The sequence below is a fragment of the Colletotrichum fioriniae genome (genome assembly GCF_027942845.1).
Source record: "Colletotrichum fioriniae strain IMI 355084 chromosome Unknown scaffold_3, whole genome shotgun sequence".
Lineage (NCBI taxonomy): Eukaryota > Fungi > Ascomycota > Sordariomycetes > Glomerellales > Glomerellaceae > Colletotrichum > Colletotrichum fioriniae.
The window spans coordinates 1371208-1388810 of record NW_027076839.1 but is presented as its reverse complement, the minus strand read 5'-3'; the positions used below and the strand labels follow the sequence as shown (position 1 = coordinate 1388810).

Here is a 17603-nt window from a genome sequence, read left to right as displayed (position 1 = left end):
TACAGATGTTGAGCCTTAGCACTATTCTCTTAGGGCTATACGTAAAGATGACATTGATTTAATAATCTGAAGCCTGTACTTTTATGTCTATATCGTGAAATTGTGAAAATACTTGACAACTCTTACAGAGAGCTCGTCGCATCGGCAAACTTGCTCTTGCCCCGGATAAACTTTCCATATCTGAAGAATAAGTAAGGAAACACCATCATTCCAATGGCCAAGAAGCCCAGTAGTGACGAGGCCCATTGGAACCCAAGACTCACATACATCTGATTTCCAAAGAGCGGAAATGCAGCTATTCAAGGATTAGTGTTATTATGTCTCAAGACTCTGTAGTTCGTCAGAAAACACTTACCAGCCGCCAAGCAGCGGACAAAAGAATTGGCAGCGAGTGCACTGGCAGCAAACCTGGGATAAGCTTCCACCTACTCTCTGTTAGTGACTTCATGTAGTGTTGATAACCCTTCTCGGGAGGGGCTACGCACCAGAAATGTCCATATACCAGTAAAGAGAAGGATATTTCTGTAAAAAACAACACTGTGTTAGTGCAAGTTGTTTACAAGGCGTGAGAAATTGCCTGCATCAACAAAAACTTAGAACTTACCCGGCCCCGAACATTGCCGTACCGACAATGGGAACCATCCAATGCACCCAAGGATACATGGACCAACCAAACATGAAAATCCCCGCGGGAACAAGGATAGACCCGAACATGGCGGGTGGGAGTCGGAACTCAGGCTCACTGCCGTCCTCGTTTTCTCCTTGGCCCTTGTTCTCCAAAATAAGTCTCATTCTGACTCTATGCCACACCGGATCGGTGGCAATACCCAGCATCATACCAACCAATATACCCAAAAAGCTACAACCAATCTGATAGAGATTGAAGCCATAAGTCTCTCTAAAGACAAGAGGGAAAGCTCCAAAGAACAAGTATAGTATGCCAAGTAGCAAAGCCGAGAAGAGGCAGAGAGAAAGGCACATAGGCTCAAAAATGAGGAGTTGAAAAGGCCGCAGTAATGATACCCCAACTGCACTAAGCACTGATTTAGAATGCATCTCCGAAGCTGCCCTCCAACGCTCATCCCCTGTTTCTTGCCGAAGATTGCGAGCCTTATTCTGTAAGAGAGTGGGATCTGATGTGTTATGTCAGTTACGAGGTCTTCGAGGGGGGTTGTCAATCTTACGATAAGTTTCGGGGACAAGAAAGATAATTCCCAGTTCTAGGACAAAAGACCACATTATGAGGACGTAGAACGTCCAGCGCCACCCGGTATAATAGTTGATGAACCCGCCGACTAGGGGTCCTAGGCTTGGTCCAATGAATGGACAGATGGAAAATAAGAGCATCGGCGCCTGCAATTCGTCATTTGAAAACAAATCCCGCACAGTTCCAGCGGATACAGCCTGGAAAGCACTCCCTGAGAAACCGTCCAAAAATCGAAGGACAACCAGTGTGGTTATGTTTCTTGCTGTCGCTTGTGGGATCAGAAAGAGGAGGTGGCAAGTGGACGATATCAGGTAGATCGGCCTCCGCCCATAGAACTCGCTCAGAGGGCTGAAGAGCATCGGCCCTAGCGACAGACCGAGAACAAAGGTTGATAGTCCTAGAGTCGATACGATTCTTGAGTTGTGAAATTCTGACTCTAGGTTGGTATATGTTGAAGTGTAAATGGAACTCGCACATGTACTTTCCAGGTACAAAGTGTTAGCAGTTACACAGACCCCTAGGGCGCCTAGTGTTCATAGATCTTACATGCAGAGCGCCATTTGTGAAACCACCATGGTGATTAACCACTTTCTCATCTTACCGTAGCTTCTTGGACATAACGGATCGTTATCGCCATCGTCCCAATCCACCGAGAACTGGCCTTCGGCGCGCGTCATATTGTCCAAGGTGACGAAGCGGGGCCTTCAACACACTTTGTATAACAAACGTGTCTAGTGTTCGCGACAGCTTTCGTTAAGATTTACAGTGGTAGAATCGTGATCGTATGCAGTTAACTGAGGTTCACACGCCAGTGTAGCGCAATCTTGTTCAGATGTGAAATGGCAGCTACTCGAGCATTACTCCGTTGCTCGGGGCATATTTCCGCCAGTTACATTATTGAATTACTAAGCTACGTCATCATGTATGTCACCCTAAATTGGTGTTGACACCCACACGCAATGGCCGGCAACGGAGGCACTTAGGCGGAGACGAAATCGGAGGTAACAACGGGAATTGCCACGGGGATGCAACGGACATTACACCCAACAGACTTTGGACCAGTATATTGATAGCTTGCAAAAAGTGGGATAAAAAGTAGCTTCATCAAGAGACATGGTATCTGAAAGAATCAAGCAAGAAGTACCCTGTTCGCAACACGAATCTCGTGATCAATCACTAGCTTCATGGCAACTCTTCACAAACACTTTTCCCCCGACAATGGGTCTTTCGCTCACGAAGCTCTTCGAGCCAGCAGCTACTCTCGTTATGTGGGGGCAGAGCTAGCCGAAGTCATCTCAGTTTACTCTCGCATTCCCTCTGGCGACAAAAAAAGCTGGCTTTGAGAATAGAAATTGGTCGAGGACCGCGCCGTTCAAATCGCAAAAGCGAGCTTGTCGAAGAGGAATCGACCTGCGCAGCATGCCTTTTAACGTTTCTTCGGCCTATTGCCGCACAGCCGAATTCTGCTGGCGACACAACGTTTTCGAAGATGAACTGTCCAAGAAACTCATCGATTTGAGTACCGAGGCATCTTATTTCGCAGCTGACCACATGTCATACAAAGGTCAGAAGGTACAAATCTTCCGAAAGAGGACTACTCTTCCGGCAACGATGATGCAGCCAACGACGGATTTGACCATACCAGGGAAGGATTTTCTACATGAATGGCAAGGCAGCCCTTGAAGAAAGCTTCAGTATTATTCTCTTCGATAGCCCGGGACAAGGCGAGGCTCTGAGAGAGCAGCGTCTCTACTTCATGAGTGGTTGGGAGACTCTAGTCACCGCGATTGTTGACTTTGCTCTTGACCAGTCCATAGTTACCGCAAACAGGGTGTTGCTCTTGGGTATCAGTATGGGTGGCTGCCTCGTCGGAATAGCCCTATGTTTCGAGCATCGGAACAGGGCTGCCGTCGTCAACGACGGGGTTTACGAATTTGGCGCTGCCTTTCATGCCCAGAACCCTGCTTTTGGCAGATCCCTGCTATGCGGTGGCTCGGACGCTACGATCACTGCCCTTATGTTCCAGATGCTCCGTCGGGATATGGACTTCAAATGGGGATTTCGAAGGAATATGGGCTTTCAGCGCCAAGTCTCCAGTCGAGGTCCTACGCTGTGTGAACGAGCACAGACTAAAGGGGCTTGTAGACATTATCCTAACGCCAGTTTGAGTTTTGGATGCGCTTGGAGGTCATTTCCCGAAAGAACAGCCAAAAGCCTTGGTTGACAAGCTACGCGGCGAGAAAGAATTTGAGCAGTCTACAGCGGAAGAGGGTGCGCCCTCACACTGCCATATGGGGTCCCTGAGTAGGCTGAACCAGACGATCTTTGACTATCTATTTCCGCGGGTGCAATGATCAGAGCTGATTACTTCTTGACATGTCCATCAAGAAGGGCATATCGTCCTCCTCTACTCAGCGTCGAGTCCGAGTGTCGATGTTGGTGGATTTGTCATTACATGTGCTGACACACATCTAGTATGAAAGCACTTGAACGGCCGTTGGTACGGGTACAAGGACCGGCCTGCTTGCCAACTTAACTAAGGTTTCCCCGTAGTCACTCGGCTTTCCCAAACTGAGGACACATAGCAGGGCAAGAAATCGCGGTTTAAGATATGCGAGCGCCTGTATTAGCCAAGAATCTATTGTTGTTCGAATAACTCGTTAAGTAGTCAGTCCCAGGATGATGTCGGCACGCAGGCTGACTGGTGTTAACGCCCAGCCTGGCTCCTCAACTATTTTGTGGAGGGAAGACGGGCTTCCATCCCTGTAGCTTGCGACGGGCGCGCTGCGATGATTCAAATTCCTGATTGGCATGGAAAGACAAGCAAGTAAAACGTAACATGTTGGCTTCCGAAGACATTACTGGATTCGATCACATTGGTCCGGTACACGCTGCTGTGCGACACAGTGTCCCGAGAGCCAACCGTACCATGGCCTGAGAGATGACAGCCAACAGGTTACTTTGTGCAGGTACACCAGGCGCCCTGCAACAGCCAGAACTAGCCAACCATGACCCTGAACATAGGTGGAGAAGAGGTCGCAAAGACTTGATAAGGGCTCGTGGAGGATGAACGGGAGGCGGCAAGGCATGGCCTGTAGCCAGTTTTAGCGTTCACTCCTGTTTTTAGGCCTGGATTCTACTAATCAAGATGACTGAAGAGGAGGAAGGTGTAACTCGGTATTTTACTTTTGAGATGCAGTAGGATCCAGACACGTGTTATTAAAAGGCTGCGCCTTGAAACGGTCGTCTGTGCTAAGTACTAAGAACGTGAAATAGTTGATAAAATCGCACTGTTATTACAAGTGACATCAATGACTCTGCTGAGTCCTGATTTGTGGCACCTAAAAAGCCTTGATATTTGATGTGTTAAGAATATTGATACATTTAGAAGTGAAGAATGAAACTCTTGCTCAAGTTCCCATGCTCGTCAAACCTTGGGACGCGTGACCGAACATGCCGTTGGCTGCACTAATTTTGATGATGAGGCTATCAGATCTCAACATAGAACAAGTAGCTAGCCTCTTGCAACTCCCAGAATCGCATGGCTCGTGTGATCTCAAGAGTTGGAGACGGGCTCAAGCACTTGCAGTAACGTAAACCGTGCTGATCACCGTGCTTCGAGGTGGGCATCGAGACTTCTTTGAAGTGGTGGTGAGAGGCACAGCCGTTGCACTCAAAGTTGCAGCTGAGCTGACGGTAGACGCCACCAACTCGCTGATCTCGCTCTTCGAGGCCGCTGATTCAGTTACGCTAACCGCAGTCGTAGGTGCGTACGAGTAAGTCGCGTTGGCAGAAGGCACTGCTGCGGAGGCGAGGCTTGTGGGCACGACTACCGCCGCCGAGGATGAAATGTCCTGTCCCCAACTGTGGAAGTGACTGCCGGGAGTGTCCAAGGAGTAGCTGTAGGAGCCACGCTAACACCTTGTGCGGTGACGTTCTCCACAAGAGCTTGAGGCCATCTAGCCGGTCCAGGCATCGTGAAGTTGACGATCCACGGGCGGTACATGTAGAACTCGATACCGGGCTCGTGGCCGTCGTACAATCCGGGGATCTTGACAGTCGGGCCGGGGACGGCGGTACTATCGCTCTCAACTTCGATTTGCGCACAGTTGAAGTAAAACTCAGCACCACCAAAGTCACCAGCTCCGTGGACGCCAATGTGCTCGATTCGCATAAGGTACTGCCCAGCAGGCGTCTCCTCAGGCAGCTTGAAGGTGAAGTTCCCAACATTGGTGACGCCCCATTCGATTCCCTCGCTAGAAAAGGACTTTGGTCCGAGCTCATAGATCTTGAACCAGTCACCGGAGCCGTCGTACTCGCGCACGTCGCCCGGTGCTTTGGAGAGGTAGGCCTGCATGGGACCCGGGTGCTGAATCGTGCCGCCAAAGTTGAGGCCGAAGCCCACCTCGTCGCCAGCCTTGACCTTGTAGACGCCCGTGGTGGCGGCGTGCTCCATGGAACCGGTACGGCATCGGAGGTCGGTGCTGTCGTAGCCGTTCTTGAAGGGCATGTAGCCCGCGCTGTTGTCGCGGACGTATTCGTTATAGCCGGTGAAGTTGCCATTGACGATGAGATGGGGGAAGAAGTAATGTGCGGACGCGCCAGAGGCTGATGCAGCCAAGGCGAGGAAAGTTGAGCACCTCATGTTGGGCGAGAAATGGAATAAGGAACGGAAAGGCAGATTTGCCAAAGTGATAGAAAAGAATGAATTGAGTTGTTACGACCCGCGGAAGATGGAAAGACAACGCCTTGAACTGAGATTTTGCATTGCGCCGGCTTGCTGATCACCTTATACTTCGCCATGCTGCCGGCTGGAGTCCGACATCAACTTTGACTGCCGAACGCCGACTTGACGTTTGTAAGTGGGCCAAGCCCATTAGCCCCCGAGCCTAAGATGAACCGGTGGTCCTGTCATCAGGCAAGCTAGCGGGACATCCCTTGAACTTTGACGGTCTGTTTCAACGGGCCGGTGGGATGACATGGACGAATAGACGCCGCCGTCACCCATGAAATTCTCCGTAGCTATCGACCGTCTGAATGGTCCAACATTACCTTGTCACATTGGCCCTGGTCGAAGGCGTCTACTAGAGTTAGAATGTGTCTAGGAAGTTGTCAATGATAGGGACAATTTACGCGCACTCACCTGAGTGGTGCGGTAGCCCCCTTGCGGCACATGCCTTGGCGCAACCGCAACGCCGGGTGCCGGCGAGGGTAACAGCAGAGTAGTAAACAAAGTCGGACGGATCGTCGATCTTTTATCTACGCGAGGCAAGTTAAGAACTAGGATTGAAAAGCGAGCTTCATGGGGCTTTCTGACATATCAACTATTCAACCATCCCCTGACTCAATCTTGATTCACACTGTCCTGCTTGGATATCACACTCTCTCTCCTCACATCAGCGCCCAAGATCTGAAACCCGTATATTGAAAATCAAAGTCAGACAAAAACTAAAAAACCCCTTTCTGTACTCATATCAGCAAAATCATGCACACGACAAACCTCTCATAGGAGAGAATAATGCCCCCTTTCATGTGTCTCGCTTCGTGTAGCTGCGCTGATTGGCAAAAATGGTCTGGCCAGCAGCCACAACTGCGTTCTCCCAACCGGGGTGGTGAGATTTGTAATGCTACACATGCTGTTAGCTGATGTGTCCTCAGAAAGTCTTGGAAATCAAGGGGGAACGGAAATGAACTTACTCTCTTGAGACGATCCGTCGTCGTGTAGCCCAAGTCACATCCTAAAACACACCGGTTCGTCTTGCGTGCCTCGAGGCTTGCAACACGGTCAGACTTTACCTTGGCGTTCTTCCGTGGGGTGTTCTTAGTCTTGATTGCTCCTTTACCGCTGCGAGGATTCTTCGAAGCAGAGCTCTCAAAATCCGAGCCTGAATCGGGCTTTTCTGGGGAATCGGAAGTGTTCTTGAGTGCCTGGGGAGGGATGTCGTCTCTCACAAAGTCATCTGGATCCGAAGTGTCATCTGAATCTGCTTCTTCAGGTTGTACAGCCTCACCATTGTCCAAGTCCATCGGTTCCGGAGAGGTGTGGGTACCTTCCATTTGCGCCTGCGCGTGCCCCCGAGCAAGCTGGACGATGATCCCTCCCATAGCATCGATGGTGGCTCTTTGCACATCTTCCCAATTTTCGACGTCCTCACGATTGTAGAAATCGACCAAGAAGTTTCCAACGAGGTGTTGAATCTCGGGACGGCTAAGGAATGGTGGTGCCATTGCTGCAGTCAACTTAGTAGATATCAAGTTTCTGGTTATGTTGGTTAGTGGGATTTGGGTATATACTGAACTTTGTCTGGTGCTGATTTGGTGGTGATCCGCTTTGCTATGATGATGATAGTGGTGTAATGCAATCGACGTTCGGAAGGATGAAGATGAAATATGTACTCTTCCAGTAATGGGCGCAGAGGATTTGAGGGTCAATCAACAGCTTTGAAGTCAAAGCTGGCAGTCCTTAAAACAATGCTATTGAAGGTACAAGGACCTATTGTTGTTCGCGACTTTGAACAAAGGTCGATGTGTCTACCTCGTTGATCAGTAAACAAAGGCGATCATTCCATCAACGAAGGCAGTTCAATCAGTCAGGCAAAGTCTTTGAGGACGCTTTGTCACTGACCAGTACCGCACCACTCGTGAAAGCCGACAAAGCATCCTCTGGATTTGCGGGGTTTTATTCGCATCCATACTTCTCAATTTTCTCTCAACAAACCGTCTACGTTCTCACAGTCTATCAAGTTCTAAAAGTCCATGTCCAGATTGATACTCGGCCATCTCCCCTCGCAGCATCCAATCTCACTATCCTCCGGTTTTCCCTCCAACAGCACAGCATGTAAAGCCCTATCGCGAAGATGCTCAGCGCGTGCAAGATTAGCATAGCACCCATGCCGAGCGGGTAAAGTAGCGCCTAAGTCTCTTGGAAGAATTGGGGCCCAATGATGTTGCTGACACCATATGCCACAAAGAAGATGGCGTTCGCGGTGACATTTTTTGGTGTGTCATGTGTGCTGTCGGCGCTGTTTGTCTCAAGTATATTCACGCATGGCCACCATAGACACCGGGGAGTGAGCAAATCCTTTGCCGATGAGGACGATGCCCTAGATTACCATGACGGCTCACATTGATTTTGCCACGGAGGAAGGGATGCACTAGATTAGATAAGCCAAAGTGAGGTCAGGATGGTATTCTTGAAAGTGGGGAGTGAAAGAGTCAAGACCGACTCAGGTATGTTAACTCCCCTATAACTGCAAATCATTGTGCATCCCATACAGCCCGCTGGTGGAGGGCGTGACCTTTTCCATGGCCGAGATTTTGATTTTGAGCCATAGATCAAGCAACGGCCGGAGTTCCATTTCTCATCGTGACTTACCTCAATACTTTCCCCTTGCCGATGATAGTCTCATGTAGATTCAAGGTCTGCAGAACAGGGAGATACTCTACCAAGTATGTTTGGGCTTGGCTCTACTTCTTGCAATGCTCTTCGCGATGTTCATTTGCATTGGAAATGTAGGTAGTCATTATAAATTGGTTCGAATGCTAGAGACCAAAACCATGTGGTATCTGCAGACTGCTTACATCTAGATATTGCCACTCAGAGAAGGTTCCTGTAACCGATATGGGCCACTCATAATAGCATGGCTGAATCTCATCTACGTGTCTACTTACAGTCCCATGGATCATCGCCCCAATCATCCCCAGAATAGTCCACAGCAGGTTTCTTCGCCCACTTGTTTTGAGCAACAGGACCTTGGTTAACAGGGACGGCGCTGACAGTAGTCTTAGGATGAGGCTTCGAGAACAGAGGCGGGACAGTCAATTCGCTGTCTGCAAGCGCCTTGGCATCAAGAGGACGCCCCTCAGAAGTCGGTCGGGCCGATTGGGCCGTGTGGCCAACATTTTGAGGCGCGCGTTGTTCTCGGTTTGGCTGAACAGCATGCCGCTCAACTGTGACAAGCTGCGGCCGTAGTACCGGTTGTGCTTGAGCTTCAGACACATCCATGGTTGAAACAGAAGCAGCATCTGAGAGATTGTCCATATGGTCCTTCGGTGAACCTGGAGGCAGCACCAAGCCTCCGGGTGGCACGCTGGCTGAGCGTTGTTGGACTTGTTCTCCCATCAAATAGTGCTCTTGAGCTTGAGAGATAGGCTGAGACACTGGCCCTGGAGCGAGGGACGCGTTGCCCTGAGCCGAGAAATTCTGGCGAAGTGGCGCTTGCTGAAGACTGCTAGTCTTTGGAGCAAAGGCCTGGTTACTCGAAGACTCTGGCTTGCTTGACGGGACAAATGGCGTATATTGGGCGTTGGGCACAATACTTGATTGTCCCGACATGACTGGCATTGCTTGTTGGCTTAACCTCTGATCTGTCGGTACGCTGGTAGCTATAGGGTTTCCGGACATCCAAGCTGACGATAGAGGCCCGGTTTGCAGCGGATGTTGAGCTATCTGGATACCCTGTGGTGGCGGCGGCGGCGGCGCCTTTTGAAGGAAACCGGACTTGCTAGAGCTTCCTTTCTTGAACTTGGACAGCCAGCCACCCTTTTCCTTTCCGTTTGCCGAATGTTGCATGACAGGCGGGGTTGATCCTGGGCGTGTTGTGCTTGACTGAGGTAGACCTGCAACGTTGAAAGCAGATTGGTGTTGCGGAGGGTTGCTCGCTACTGGGTAGTAGGCTGGATGGGGAGCGGAACTCGATTCGGAAGGATGCCCATGGGTATCAGAAGAATTTCGTCCTCCCGAAGTAGTAGGAGCAGGGGTCATCATATGGTCAATCTCATTGTGCTCGTCAATAGGGTGGAGTAGATGACCGGGAGATCTTATAGGCGTGGAAGGGCTCATTGGACCAAGAGCTTGTTGGGGAGGAAGAGTCACTGTAGGACGGGACGGGTGATTTGCCAACATCGCGGGTTGCCGATTTTCCTCGGTTGGGTACGGTGGTTGTGAGGCTGGGCCGCCAGATTCTCCTGGTTGCATACCCGTAGGATGCACCGAATACGGCCTTGAAATGCCATGAGCAGCCTCAGCAGCACTAGTGCCGCTTGTCTCCCAATGCACCGAGTCGAAATGAGGCCGAGATTGGCCTTGACTCTGATCTGACAACTCATATCTTTCTGGCTGCGATTGCTGAGACACCGGTGGCGCTATTTGGTTCGTCATACTACCAGGAGGCAGAGAGTGACGGCGATTCGACGAAGGAGTGTAAGTTTCGCCAGAAGTTTGAGACTCCATACCTTGATCAGGATGAGCCGTGACCACCGACGACACTGGAACCTTCCCTGGTCGAGCTGGAGGAGCCTGGCTCTCTGCGGGTTTGTAGGCTTGTCGGGCATTTTCCGTTGTCGTCGATGCAGCAGAGGGACCAGAAGTAGATGCTGTCCTCAGGCCTGCGGTGCCGAACCCAGCACCGGACTGGGAGGAGTAAGAGTTCGAGTTTGCACCATGGAAGAAGCCGGAAGAATGGCGTCTTCCGTCGCTATCTAACGGCGACGGAGTTTGAAGGGGGATAGATGACTGGCTGCCTGTCGGTGGCCCAAGAGACGAGACCTCGCTTGAAGCATATGACGTCTGTCGAGGTCGTCCCCCGTCCGGTATAGAATCATGTCTTTGCGTACTATCGCGAGGGGAGTCTATCGACGTTCGGTATTGAGCATTGGAAAGTGTTTGTTGGTGAACATCACTCTGGGCTCGCGGGCGCTGTAGGAAGGCAGGTGCAGGTGGGGTATTTGTTGCAGGAAGCCGACCACTTTGGCTGGCCATTTGGTACCGATCTTGCGATGACTGAATAGGCGTCGTCTCAGGTCGTTGAACGTCAGGACTTTGGCCACCATGAGATGACTGCGAGATTGTGGCGGGATTGTCAAAAGCTTGGGTATTGTCTTGATGAGACGGTTGGGATGCCTTCTGGCTTGCGAGACCTAGACCTGGTTGAAATGCCACGTATTGCGTCTCCTTCTCCGTCCCTTTCTTGCTCAAGCTATCGGTAGATGCTGACTGCGGAGGTGACGGCTCCTGAGCCCTGTTCTGTGGCTGTCCTCTTGCTGGCTTCAGCACTGATGGGAAGTGTTGCAAAGGCCCCTGTGTGACGAGACGTAAAGTTTGACTGGCTGTGTTGGTGGCTCTTTGGTCATTGGAGGGAGGGCTCGGGGCTTGAGACGAATCAATGGGAACTTTGGGTGGTAGCTGAGGAGGCTTGAGAACAGACGGCATACTTGTCTGGTCGAACTTGTTTCGTGGTCCCATCATTAGGGATCCATCCCGAGCAAGGGAATTACGATGTTCTCGGCGTTTATAGTCAGTCGTGCTCGACTGCTCTGAAGCTATGCTGCTGACTGCCCCAGGTACATAGGGTTGGTATTGAGTCTGCTTGCCCGCCGACTTGGAAGGCTTTCTTTTGATGTTGAAAGGACTACTTCCGCTCGGAGTTGGTGAGGGGCTTTGTGTTGGTTGCGGCGCCGGCAGAGGCACCACCTCTGGCAGAGAGTGATCAGGAGTCGTTATCCCTGTGGCCGAATCGCGTTGGAGCCCTCGAGACGCTTGAGTTTTCTGAGAAGGTGACGAATTTTGAGGCCTGGATCCAGTTCCAAAGGTAGCGCCGTAGAGGGCTGCATCACTCATGTTCGTCTGGTGCAACAAATCGTGGGTAGACTGGGCAGACGGCGGCTTCGCTTCCGCCGGACTCGTCCGCTCTGGCAGCTCGGCAATACCCAGGTCGGCGAAATTCGTCTCGATGGGAGCTAGTACCGCGGTGTCGGCCATCTCAACCGGATCAGGATGGGTTTCGATGCGAGCTGGCGCCGTGTGTTCCGTTGCCATTTCGGCCATGGTTCCTACTGGGTCCCATGGCGGACTATGGAAATTGGCTGGGAATCCTGGCCGGGGCTTTTCTACTGAATCGAGGAGTGGAACACCAGGAGATGGCGGGAGGGCCCGGCTGGGATCCGGACTGGTATCAGTGTTGACATTGAGAGGCTGCTCGACGGTGGCCATCTCTGCTGGTGCCTCAGACACAGCTTCGGCCCCTCTCACAGGGACACTGTTGACGATGGAGGGTGTATTGGTCTCGCTTTGCAGAGGCGACACGCCCGACTTCACACTGGCAACATCGAGCATCGCATGATTCTTGGTACTGCTGCCTTCGCCGCTTTCACCGACGCCCGGCCTGCCCAATACCTCTTCGCGCTCGTCCTCGTCAGCTTCCGGGCTGATATCGTCGTAGGCACCGGGGCCGAGATACATGAAGTTCTCGGGCTGGAAGAAGAAGCCGTCGCCATCGTCATCGTCGTTGTCCATGGGTCCTCCAAAGCCACTTCGACTCATACCAAACTCGGACATGGGCCCGCCAGTAGCGCGCATCTTGGATGTGGGATTGGCATCGGCCGTGGTTCGTCTTTTGAGCTGTTGCTGGCTCTCGAGTTTCTCCTCGGGGGCAAGCTCGGGGGCTGGTGAAAAGCAGTCAACAAAGTCTGGGAACTCGTCGCCCTCTTTCGGAAAGTGGAATTGGACATGGCCATTGGGCTTGTAGCGGTAGAACCAGCGGGAGCCATCGTAGTCCCATTCCCAACCGGAGGGGAGGGCCGCCATAATGCCCGAGGCGACGAGGGTTCTAGCTTTTGGAAGATGTGGAATCGCAGAGCCTCGGGGATCTGGAGGTGGTTTCCTTCGTAGGACTTCAGGCAGGGTCGCAATCTGATTGGCAGGCACACCAACAGCACTGTTGGGTGGTGTCAGACAGGCGAAGTCCGATGCTCGGAGTCTTTGATATTGGCCCTACTGCGGGGATATCGTTGTTGTTGGAGGATCAGAGTAGCGGTTCAAAGAGCCAGTCGTCAAATAGGATGACGAAGGTTCACAGCCGCGTCAAGGTTGTTCGCGATGGCGACACGACATCGTCGCGGAGAGAGAAAGGGGAGGAGGGAAGCGAACGTGGCGCCAGGCGTTGTTTTTCTGCGACATGGCTTCGATGGCATAGCACCTGGGCAAGGTAATAAACAGTGGTAGAGAGGTGCGAATAGGTGACTAGACTAGATTGAGCTGCAGTGCGGCTGAGCTGCATGGGCGTGGGCGTTGTCTCTTTCTGTCTGGTCGAGGATGCGGGTGGTGAAAGAGGAATGGAGCGGGGAGCTACAGATACATGGAAGTCCAGGCAACGAACTATTTGCTCCTTCCTGCTGGGTACTCCGTACAAGGTACAGGTCACTCCCAACCCAATGCAGCTTGGCTTTATTTTTAGGGGTCTTTTGGGGTCCATTGGGCCTTGCCCGGGGGTCATTGGGGGGTCGTCGGTGCTTGGGTAACATCCCCCGGACCGCTTCAGCGGAGTCTGTGTGGTGATGGTGGCTGATCTCCAGCAATCTGCCCTGTTTTATTGGCCAAAGACGTTTGCTGACTGTGCATCTTCTTCGAGCGCTACATCTCGGACTCTTTGATTATTAATTTCCAACTTACACCTCTGCCTAATACGACAGCACTGTTAAAGTACCTTGAGTCTCCATGTTGCTTTGAGCTGGTATAACGATCACTCAGGATTGTTCTGTCTACTTTTCTCGTCTCTTGCTAGCGGACCTTGCAGAAACGGCCACCTCCCTCGATCACGGAATGACAGTATTAAAGAAGGATCGCCCAGTCGCCAAGGTCCATCCCTGTTCAAGCTCCGACCGCGAATGCTATCCAATGGCCCGCCCGTGATCAAACGAGGCACTACCCAGCATTCCACGTGTCACGGAAACTTCGAGGAATCGTTCAAGGATGCAGGGGTGCGTCGGTTCGGGCTTCAGAGTGAATATGCCAGACCGAATGTCACCTGCCTGATCAGATACAAAGACGAATTATCATGAGAGCTTTCAAATGAGAAAGTGGAAGGCAATGGTCGGCCTCGATCTTTTCGAGAATGCCGCCCATACCTTAGAAGAGACCATTACTAGCACCTCAGCTCTACCGTCCCTGCTAGGATAAGCTGAACTTCTAGCAGCGACATCGTGGCTTCAATGTTTGCTATCTCCGTGTGAAGTATCGCCATGTGCAGACTATTCCCATAAGGTAGTGGCAGGAGGGAATCAAGCGTAGCGGTATCATTCCTTCTCTGATGGAAGTCTGGCTTTTGTCTCCCCTCCCTTCCTGCTCTTTTGCTCTGAGATGATGTTTCCTGCGGGAAGTCACCACTCGGTCACAACGTGGTCACTTACACGCCAAGTGTCAGGTACTCGTGCCCATCTTTTCTGTGGTAGGAACCTCCAAGGCTCAAACATTGATAGACGGCAAGAACCAGTTTCAAACCATCGTGACCTCCTTCCGTCTTCAGCCTGTTCTCTTGGACTGTTTCTGCCACTCGCTCTAGTTCTTCCGTCGTTCTCCTCCATCTCCTCTCCCAAAACTCTTCTTCAACACCTCAACTCCAACCCTCGCTTTTTTGGTTCTGTCCTATTGCCCGTCTTTACCTTGATTCTCCTCCCTCGACAAGATGACTTTCTCCCGCGCTCTCAAGGCCTTTACGGCCATGTCTTCCCTGAATCCTTTTAATCTGCACCGCCTCGCCCACACCAACGCTGACCAGAACTTGGTTCTAGCTAACTGCGGCATTGGGTCCAACCCAGAGAACCTGACGTGGTCCACCTCCCGCCAGATGAACTGGTACAGGGGTGCAATCTGGTCTACTCCGGCAGAGACCGACCCTGCTCCTCCTGACATGATTGTCGAGATGCCCTACAATGACGGCAAATATCCCTGGAACTACGAGGGTGCCTCTGCAACTTTTTCAAACGGAGATACCTGGTCTGCCTGGATCGAAGACGGCACTCCAGAGCTCTTGCGTGCCGGCAAGGCCATGAGCACCAAAGACGGCGGTACCACTCTCTGGTGTTACACCTACCGCGGACGTCCCATCAGTATGAGTGCTTCCGGCAACTCTACCTGCGTCTCAGCTTTCATCTGCAACCATCTTGAGAACGGTCCCACTCCTTGGGCCAGACTCCCTGGCGTCTGGGTTCCTACGGACAACGGAACCGCCTCAACGGGTGGTACCAATAATCCCTCCGTCGAAGGAAGAACTCTTAGCGTCAAGGTCGAAGTCAGCCCTCGCCCTGCCATCTGGTACGGTACCATTGCCCATTTCCTGAGCAGCATCCTCTTTACCACGGACGGCTATTGCAGCCCTTACCCTTTCTCGAATCGCCTCAACTCGACCGTCACGACCCATTGTCAAGGCACCAACGCTACTCCCCTCAACTTCCTGCCTGTCTTCTTTAACGCACTCAAGAACCTTGGTACCGTCCCAGGCTCTGATGGCTACTTCGTCTACAACCATGGGCCAGCCCCCTTCGCCAACGACACCTCTGACGATACCCTCACCCTACCTGCAACCTTCAACCTCACAGCATATGACATGGCTACCGGCGAGCTCAAGGGTTTCATTGGGTACGAGATACAGTGGCCGGAGCCCGGTATGGGAATTCACTGCAGCGAGTGCAACATCACCAAATTCAACAACGAATACAACACCGCCATTGCCTCCGCTTTTGATGTACTGTACCCAGCGTACTCCGAGGTCGTCATCGAGAGCAACTGTACGTTTGCTACACTCTGTTGGTAACATTGTTGCTTGGAGTTTGCGGCTATGATGTGATGTTCTACGCCTGTATTGATATGGATTGGGTCAATCTTTATGACTCGTATGGCTCAGACTTGAGCTCGAAGTCTGCTTATCATAAGAGTGAATGAATGGGGACAACACGAGATATTAGGAGGAGCAGTCTATCAAATGAACTTCAGATGACCAAACATTACATCTCTTATGGCGGCGACTTTGTAGTAGTGTTACAAGGGTCTTATGTATTTTGTAGACCTCAAATCAGACATCATATCATTGCTCGGTATTTGACTGTCAATGATGACGTTCGTCAGCTTCGTTTCATAGTGATGCCTCGGTGGTCCACTCGCTCTACCCTCTCTGAGCTGCCAAAGCAGAATGGCGGTATGCCCTGTCAGGAGTGTCGGACCTCGACTTTAGTGATACGACAATCTCATCAATCCCAAGACGGTTATTACTGCGGCATCAGCCCCGTTCAAACGTAGTCAAAACACATCTTCTCCCCGCGGACGTCCATCGTGTCTCTGATAGTGATATTCTCAGCCAATCCAGGCATCCACAGAACATGCTCCAGAGTCGTCACATTGCCGCCTCCGTCTCCAAAGTACGGGAGGAACATGTCCTCTGGCAAGATCTTTGGCTGCGCGTCGAGAAAGATCTGGTTCGCCGCGACATTGGGGCCGCCCATCGCGTGGATTCTGCCGGGGGAGGAAGTCTGCCACTCCCACCAGAGGCGATCGAAATTCGTGTGGTGGAGGTAGAAGATTGGATCGGCGGGGGAGCGGGCGTGGTCGCGCATCTGGGATGATCAGTATTGGGTTCGGATATTTCTCTGATGAGAGGAGTCCTTTCATTCTACTCGGTGCTGGGACAGCAGGAGACGGTTAGAGGGGAAGAGTAAACTCACGATGCCACCGACGCCTAAATGCCCACCACTATGCGGCGTATTCCCAAGACACCCCAACATCTCGCCGTAATCATCACCCCTCTCAAGCGCCATACACGGCTCCACGACATTCGCTTGGGAAACGGTATCGAAGGCCGTCTGGTTCAGGGCGCGGGTGAGGCAGACGCCGCCTCCTTTCGTCTCGTCTCGTTCGAGCTGCGTGTTGAAGCGGACTCGGTAGTTCACGAAAGCACCATCGAGGATACAGTTTGTGGCCGCGTCGATTCTGCCTGTGCCGAAGGCTTTGACGGAGGATGCGGTGTCCCAGACGGTGGCGTTTTGGATTGAATAGAGGGCTTGGTCTGCTTGTAGGTCCCAGTAGCTGGAGTAGATGTGAGTTGGGTTTTGTATGTGAGGTTGTTTGAAGTGAGAGAAGGGGGAGAGGGAGGAAGGGTAGGCGTACGGGTATGGACCGGTGTATCCGCACTCGTTACGGAGGAGGTCTTCGTGGATCTTGGTGTACCATCGATGCCAGGGAAACAAGGCACCCTATTTCATCAATCCATCGTATTAGTCTCACGGAATAACAATCTTCAAACGCATCCCTTTTTAAGGGCAGAAGTCTAACAGTTGACATGGGTTTTCACGTACCACTGTGTGAATATAACGAACCTGCGCAATATGCGCAACAACCAACTCCTCCCAGCGGCTCGTCGCGCCCCAGCTTCGGACTTTAGCTGGCGCTTGGGTCGGGTCCATTAGACAGAGCGTCGAGTTCACGTAGCCTGCCTTCTCGTCTTCGGTAAGGGCGGTCCATGGTTTGCGGATTGAGGGGTTGGTGCAGGCTGCGGATGTGGCTGTCGTTGCTGCGAGGAGAGCGGCTAGAGCTAGGAGCATCTTTGCCATTTTGATATTCCCATGAACT

General features: G+C 51.9%; 6 protein-coding genes across 6 annotated transcripts; 1 reads left to right on the top strand and 5 right to left on the bottom strand.

Moving 5' to 3' along the window:
• Positions 1–5036: 5036 nt before the first annotated feature.
• On the bottom strand, positions 5037–5852 carry N0V96_003266 (uncharacterized protein; the record flags this gene model as incomplete). Its single annotated transcript, XM_053191043.2, has 1 exon — positions 5037–5852. The coding sequence occupies one exon, from the start codon at positions 5850–5852 to the stop codon at positions 5037–5039; it is 816 nt and encodes a 271-aa protein (XP_053051468.2).
• An 883-nt stretch (positions 5853–6735) lies between these two features.
• On the bottom strand, positions 6736–7435 carry N0V96_003265 (uncharacterized protein; the record flags this gene model as incomplete). The annotated part of the gene is made up of 2 exons (XM_053191042.1): positions 6736–6834; positions 6905–7435. The coding sequence occupies 2 exons, from the start codon at positions 7433–7435 to the stop codon at positions 6736–6738; spliced, it is 630 nt and encodes a 209-aa protein (XP_053051467.1).
• A 1435-nt stretch (positions 7436–8870) lies between these two features.
• Positions 8871–9779, bottom strand: N0V96_003264 (uncharacterized protein; the record flags this gene model as incomplete). Its single annotated transcript, XM_053191041.1, has 1 exon — positions 8871–9779. The coding sequence occupies one exon, from the start codon at positions 9777–9779 to the stop codon at positions 8871–8873; it is 909 nt and encodes a 302-aa protein (XP_053051466.1).
• Positions 9780–11616: 1837 nt separating this feature from the next.
• On the bottom strand, positions 11617–12791 carry N0V96_003263 (uncharacterized protein; the record flags this gene model as incomplete). The annotated part of the gene is made up of 2 exons (XM_065756785.1): positions 11617–11680; positions 11743–12791. 2 exons carry the CDS (start codon positions 12789–12791, stop codon positions 11617–11619), a joined length of 1113 nt encoding a protein of 370 aa, XP_065614552.1.
• Positions 12792–14667: 1876 nt separating this feature from the next.
• Positions 14668–15795, top strand: N0V96_003262 (uncharacterized protein; the record flags this gene model as incomplete). Its single annotated transcript, XM_053191039.1, has 1 exon — positions 14668–15795. One exon carries the CDS (start codon positions 14668–14670, stop codon positions 15793–15795), a length of 1128 nt encoding a protein of 375 aa, XP_053051464.1.
• A 472-nt stretch (positions 15796–16267) lies between these two features.
• Positions 16268–17575, bottom strand: N0V96_003261 (uncharacterized protein; the record flags this gene model as incomplete). Its single annotated transcript, XM_053191038.2, has 4 exons — positions 16268–16591; positions 16700–17060; positions 17142–17227; positions 17351–17575. The coding sequence occupies 4 exons, from the start codon at positions 17573–17575 to the stop codon at positions 16268–16270; spliced, it is 996 nt and encodes a 331-aa protein (XP_053051463.2).
• Between the last annotated feature and the right edge of the window lie 28 nt (positions 17576–17603).